Below are 7,017 nucleotides of genomic sequence, written 5' to 3' on the forward strand. Positions count from 1 at the left end.
GTTGGCATCAGCTCACCTCACAAGCATGTCGAGGTCCCTCTGGATGGCATCCCTTCCCTCCAGTGTATCAACCGAACCACACAGCTTGGTGTCATCAACAAACTTGCTGAGGGCGCACTCAATCCCACTGTCCATGTCACCGACAGAGTTGTTGAATAAGACCGGTCCCAACACTGATCCCTGAGGGACACCACTCGTTACCGGTCTCCAGTCGGACATCGAGCCATTGACCACAACTCTTGGCATGCGGCCATCCAGCCAGTTCTTTATCCACCGAGTGGTCCATCCATCAAATTGATGTCTCTCCAATTTAGACACAAGGATATCATGTGGGATAGTATCAAATGCTTTGCACAAGTCCAGGTAGATGACATCAACTGCTCTACCCCATCCATCAGTTCTGTAGCCCCATCATAGAAGGCCACCAAATTGGTCAGGCAAGATTTCCCCTTAGTGAAGCCATGCTGGCTGCCACCAAGCACCTTGTTGTTTTTCACGTGCCTTAGCATGTCTTCCAGGAGAATCTGCTCCAAGAGTTTGCCAGGCACAGAGGTGAGACTGACTGGTCTGTAATTCCCCGGGTCATCCATTTTCCCTTCTTGAAAATGGGGGTTATATTTCCCTTTTTCCAGTTGTTGGGAACTTTACCTGACTGCCATGATTTTTCAAATATGGACAGTGGCTTGGCAACTTCATTTGCCAGCTCCTTCAGGATCTGTGGATGAATTTCATCAGGTACCATGCACTTGTGCACATTCTCTCCTACAGTGGGCCTAAGGTCTTCATTCTCACAGTCCCTGCATCTGCCTTCCAAGGGCGATGTGCTCAGAGACTTTGCTAGTGAAGACTGAGGCAAAGAAGTCATTGAGAACCTCAGCCTTCTCCAAATCAAGGGTAGCCAGTTCTGATAGCTTCTGGAGAGGGCCTATGTTATTTGTGGTCTGTCTTTTGTTTGCTACATATGCATAGAAGCCCTTCCTGTTATCTTTCACATCCTTGACAGATTTAATTCTAACTGGTCCTTAGCTTTCCTGACCTGGTCCCTAGCTTCCCAGGCAACATCCCTGCATTCTTCCCAGCTTCACCTGTCCTCGCATCCACCTTTTATAAGCTTATTTTTTCCCCCTCTGATTTTCCTCAGCAGCTCCTTATCCATCCATGGAGGTCTCCTGGCCCTCCTGCTGCATTTCCTTCTAGCCAGGACACAACACACCTGAGCTTGGAGCAGGTGATCCTTGAATATCAACCAGCAGTCTTGGGCTGCCCTGCCCTCTAGGGCTGTGTCCCATTGAACCTTACTAAGCAGGTTCCTGAAGAGGCCAAAGTCTGCCCTCTTGAAGTCCAGGGCAGTGAGCTTGCTGCACGCTCTTCTCACTGTCCTGAGGATCTCAAAATCAACCATCTCATGATCACTACAGCCAAGGCTGCCCTGGAGCATCACATTTCCAACCAGCCCTTCCCTGTTGGTGAGCACGAAGTCGAGCATGGCACCTCCTTGTCGGCTCTTCTGTTACTTGCAGAAGGAAGTTGTCTTCCACACAATCGTGGAACTTCCTGGATTGCTTGTGCTGGGCCGTACCATCGCTCCAACAGATATCAGGCTGGTTGAAGTCCCTCATAAGAACAAGGGCCTGTGAGCGTGAGGCTGTTCTTATCTTCCTATAGAGCGCTTCATCCATAGAGTCCTCCTGATCAGGCAGTCTCTAACAGATCCCCACAGTAATGTTTCCCATTGCTGTTCTCCCTTTAACCCTGACCCACAAACTCTGTTGACTGATTACCTGTTCCCAGACAGAGTTTCATATTCTCCAGCCTATCACTGAAATAAATAGCAACTCCCCTTCCCTGTCTGCCTAGCCTGTCTTTCCTAAAGAGCCTATAACCATCCATTTCAATACTCCAATCATAGCCATCCTACTATGTTTATGTGATGCCAATGATATTGTACCCCTGTAGACATGCACACATCTCTAATTCCTTTTGTTTATTCCCCCATGCTATGGGTGTTTGTATAGAGACATCTGAGCCGAGTACCAAATAAAGCTGACTTGTTGGCTGGAGTGGCTGAAGTAGCTCTGCATCGCTCCAAGCATTTATTACAGGTGCTGGCAACTGACTGGGAGTGTTGGGATGGAATGATGCCCTTCTCCCACAACATATCTGGTTTAAAGCTGCCTTGGCCAGCCTGGCAAGTTTCCTACCAAAGCAGCTCTTCCCCTTGTCAGACCAGCTCAACCAGCCTCCAGTAGACCTGGCCTCCCAAATCAAGTCGCATGTTCTAAATAACCCCTGACTATGGTACCTCTGTTCTAACCATTTATTAACCTGCCAAATCCACGGTCCTCCTTTTGACCTGAAGGATTGATGAAAAAGGTATCTGAGCTCCAGAGCCCATAACCACCTCTCCCAGGGCTCTGGTAGTCCTTCTTAACGTTCTCCAGGCTACTGCTATCTATATCACTAGCACCCACATGGATCACTAGAAGTGGGTCATAGTCAGTGGGACTAGAGCAGGCAGCCTCTTTGCAACATCCCTGATCCAAGCCCTGATAGGTGACACACCTCCCTTGAGACTGGGTCAAGCCGACAGATGGGTGCCTCTGTGCCTTTCAGAGTAGAGTCACCCATGACTATAACCTGCTGCTTTCTTCTGGAGGCACCAGTAGTGATCCTGTTTACCAGTGCACCAGCCGGTTGTTCATTTGGTGTGGTGTGTGTTTCCTCGTTAGCCCCCTGCAGAACTGCAAAGCAGTTCTGGGTGGGGAGATCAGATTTTGGCAGAATCCCCTTGCTTTTAATTGTCCTCTTTCTCCTTTTTTTTCTTTTTGTTGTTTTCACTTGTTTGTTTTTAACAAAATGAATGCAGATTCCTGCATTAACACCCTCCTCCTTTTCTGTATGCATTATGGTGGATGCTTGTGGCCCCTGCACAGTTTGGGCCTGGAGGAAGCATTCCTGCTTCCTCTCAGCTTCCCTGACATCTTTTAGCTACAGACAGTGTCCCGCAGCTCAGCCCCTGCTGCAGGAGAACCCCCACCAGGGCGCACCGAGTGCAGCCCTGCCCATTGTGCACCCTCCCCTCACAAGACCAGTGCAGGCGCTTTCTGCACCCCGAGCTCTGCGCTGCAGCCTCCCCTCTCATCGGCTCTGTCTGGTGCCGACGCTGCCACCGCCGGGGCACCCAGAGCAGAGCTCCCAGACCGGGCCCTGGCCCTGAGGCGAGCGCTCCCCACCCCGCTCGCGCTGCCGGCGCCAACTGCCCTTCCTCGTGCTGTTCGCCGCGCTCCCTGGGGCGTGTTTTACTCGCTCGGGGCTGGTGCCGTCCCTCCGGGCGCCGTCCCCTGTGAGTCAGCTGCTGCCTGTCGAGGGCTTGAGGCTCCCCCGGTGGCTCTCGCCTCTCAGAACTGGGGCTCCTGGACGCTGTTTCCTCTCGCTCGGTGTTGAAGCGTTCTCTCTGGAGCTGCTAACCTCAGAGATGACCGTTAGCGGCTGACGATGACCGATTTAAATCTGCCGCCGTCCCTCCTGGCACCGCCCCTCAGCGGAGCTGCCGGCTCCTGGGCTGGACCTGCTGAGGGCTTGAGGCTCCCTCCATGGCTCTCTCCACTCTGAATGTCTTAATGAAGCTTTTTGTATGTCTCTCAATAAATGCAGAGAAATCTGCACTATCTTTGGACAGAAGATTCTTTAAATTACACAGCTTGCTGCTCTGAATTAACTGATCCTGTGGTGTGTTCTCTTTTCAAACCAGAAAGAGTGAGGCCAAGCTGAGTTTAGCTCCAGACTAGCAAGAATGGAGGAGTTCACCTGCTAAACAAGTATACGCAAGAGGACAGATGTGTCCTGGGCAATTAACATATAGTTTACTGGATTAAATGGAATTTATCCAGATATCCAGAGACACGATTTTGAATCCAGCCCCATTGCCTGGTATTATTTTAAGCTAACATCTCCAAACTGTTACAGATTTATCTCCCTGTCAAGTATTAACAGTTTAGATCTTTCCTATCCAACCCCCTCCTCTCTGTTGTCCACCTTCTCAGTAGTGGACTGAGATTGCTTCAGAGACACAATATTTGTCAGGGTATTATTGATAATATGTCATTCACAATTTAAGATTTATCTCAGTTTGGAGAAGTGATAACAGTAGAAGGACTCTTGCAACATGTAAAGGGCAAATTCTAATATATACTCAAATATAGCTGTCACAGGAAACAATAGCATTTTAAAGCAAGGACTGTTTGTTAAGACTTGCTGTAATAAGAGTGTTGGAGGTTGGCTGAACCAGGAGGATATATCATCCATTAACTGAGAGGCAAATGTGTGCTTCCATCCATGGGTTTTGGCAGCCTTTCCCAAAGGAGAGGGATTGTTTTAAGCTTTGCTTTCTGGAGAGGCCTAAAGGGTGTGCTGGACATCCTGCTGTTCCTTTCTCAAACACATGTAAATACTGCCCAGTGCCACTCTGATAGAAATGCCACATTCTAAGTTTTTACTTTCGTAAGCAACCTATGCCTTTTGTCTTTGAAATTGCCTGTTAAATACATTTTTATGAATAGTTTGGCTAGGAAGAGAGGCAGCGGTAATGGTAACGTCTTTCTTATGTGTAGTACAACATTTGGAATTGTATCTACATTACCTTGCAACCAGATCCATCACTTTGGGTTTTATGTCTAAAAAGTACTGGTGGACTATCAATAACACATACTGACAGGTCATCTGGTGTCTGTGGACCTCTGGTGGGGGTAAAGAGGGAGATGTGAGCATTAAATCTACAGAATTGGTCAATTTATCAGATTGTACACGGTTATCTTGATAAGCAGGAGAGTTGTTCTCAGTAAAACGCCCTGAGTATGTTATACGTTGTCTCCTGACAGATGGCTCCAACCCTTATACCTTGAAGCTTTGCTTTTCTACTTCATCCCATTTATAGAGAAGAGGACAGCATGTGAAGAGCTACATTCACCTTGATTTGCAAGTTTAAAACTACACTTCGTTCACAAAGCTCTAAGTGGTTGTTCTAATGTTGCCTTGTTTCAACTTAATTCTAATATCTTTTATCTTGTTTTATAATAAATGGATGTTCCTTCATAAATACAAAAACCAGATTTTTTTCTTTCTGCCTCTGAGAAGTACATGTTGTAAGCTTACTACAAAGTTTGTATTTCGTTAGTGTAGTATCTTCAAATGTCTAAAGAAGCACCAGTAGTATAAACAAGATCATTTTCTTCCAGAAATGAAATATATTTGCATTTTCGATAATGTTAAAGATTAGCAAGTATTTTTCCATTTGTAGTTTTAATTGGCAGATAGAGCTATTACATGAGAATTTTAAATGTAGAACTTGTTTTTCAGTATGTTAAGTCGTGAAGTATGTTGCAATACTAAAAAGCTTGTATTTATAAAATGCTTTAATCAGGTTAATGTTGCACATACCGAATTTTTAGTGGTATAGACTTGATTTATAAGTCAAACAAAACTAAAGTAGAAGATAAAGTTATGTACATGTGTATGGTGTGAATTCATACTTATTTAAAATGGTTTCCTTATTTTTCTTTTAAACCCAACACATTTTCCATTAGCATTAGCATGATGCCATCTATAGCTAGTCCCACCATAGGGGCCTTTTAAAATTAAAACTGCAAGCCTGTATCAATGTGTTCATCCTCATTTTCCATAATCTAAACTTAAATCTTTGGTATTTAACAAATCCTCTTGACTTTTTTTTTTAAATAGTGGTTATGACATATTAAATGGTAAAAGCTGGATATGTGAGAAGATTGATCACAATAGAAACCAAGGTGGTAAAAATAGTTAAAACAAAAAGCAAGCCCCACCATACTCTCTCATACCCAGACAGTTAATTTGATGTTTTGCTTTGTCCGATTTACTTTATACATCTGTTTTGACCATCTATGAAAGAATTTATAAGGTGAGTAGACTTGGCTAGCCTCTCATTTAAACTAAGGCAATCTAGGTGTGATTCAGATAATGGAACTAATTACATGATGTGAAATTGAGGTGAAAAATCTTTCACTTTGGGAAAGATGATTTGCGTTGTCCCAGTACTTTAAAACCTCCATTCTCTCTTCTAGAACTGGAGTTGTGTCTTAGCTAAACCCTAAAAGCTGTGGATTGAAGCTGGGGAAGTCTGCGAGCTGTTGTAGGCCCTGTGTTTGCTCCTCTTTCTGAATTTGCAGCAAAGTGTATAGGGCTTTTTTTAGTTCTGCTCTTACTGATCAGAGAGAAGTTATCAGATATTTTATGTTTTATCATACAAGCTCTTTGTTCTGTCTTTATGGATTTTATCCATATCTATCCTTTAAGCAAGATTGTTTGTGCAGTATGCTTGTCCCTAAAGGATTATGTTCCGGTATGTTTACACAGTGTGGGCATTGCACATGTCTTTAAATACAGACTGAATTTTCCAGATTCTTTATTTCAAGGCAGTTACACTTTATCATACAAGGGATCACGTGTCAGCTGTCCTTCAGGTTTTCTCATCAACAATGATTCATTTTTGCCGTGTCTGCCTCCATTTTGTTCATGCTTCAGGTAATGAGTGTTTCAGGTTTTCAGATCAGGTTTCCTATATGTCTGAACAGGGAATTGAAGAACAGCTGCTCTTTGGCAGCTCTTTCTGCATAGGGTTGGAATAATATTTGCCTCTTGTCTGGTAGGTGGCAAACTGACTTGCATTTTAGGGGCACTGCTAATACTCTTCCAGCCTCAGTGCTTTCCCCCAGAAATTGCTTCCAGAGAGCTCCAGCATAGAAGGCTATGTGCCATATTTCGTTGCTTGCCAACAGAAATGCTGGGTGCTAGTGAAATGTTTTCTGCTGCCTAGAGTTTCAGCTGTAAAGTGTCTCTCCTAATCATTCATTTCTTTTCCATCAACTTGAATGTTCTGTGGAAACCTGTTAATTCTATTGTAACTTGCTTTGCTATTTGTATTAATGTTTCAGAAGTCAAGTTGTTTGTAGTTGGGCATTAAAAATAGTATGTTATCTGTTGGTC

General features: G+C 44.6%; 1 protein-coding gene across 1 annotated transcript in view; it reads left to right on the forward strand.

The window, feature by feature from the left end:
* HNRNPLL (heterogeneous nuclear ribonucleoprotein L like) overlaps positions 1–5,013 on the forward strand; it is a gene marked incomplete at its 5' end in the record, with an annotated part of 28,778 nt that extends 23,765 nt beyond the window's left edge. The window contains one exon of the mRNA XM_080616007.1: positions 4,878–5,013. Coding sequence (XP_080472133.1) covers positions 4,878–4,933 — 56 coding nt within the window. The 3' untranslated portion in view covers positions 4,934–5,013. The remainder of the gene's footprint in view (positions 1–4,877) is intronic.
* Positions 5,014–7,017: the final 2,004 nt, after the last annotated feature.

The sequence above is a fragment of the Psittacula echo genome (genome assembly GCF_963264785.1).
Source record: "Psittacula echo genome assembly, chromosome: 4".
Classification (NCBI taxonomy): domain Eukaryota; kingdom Metazoa; phylum Chordata; class Aves; order Psittaciformes; family Psittacidae; genus Psittacula; species Psittacula echo.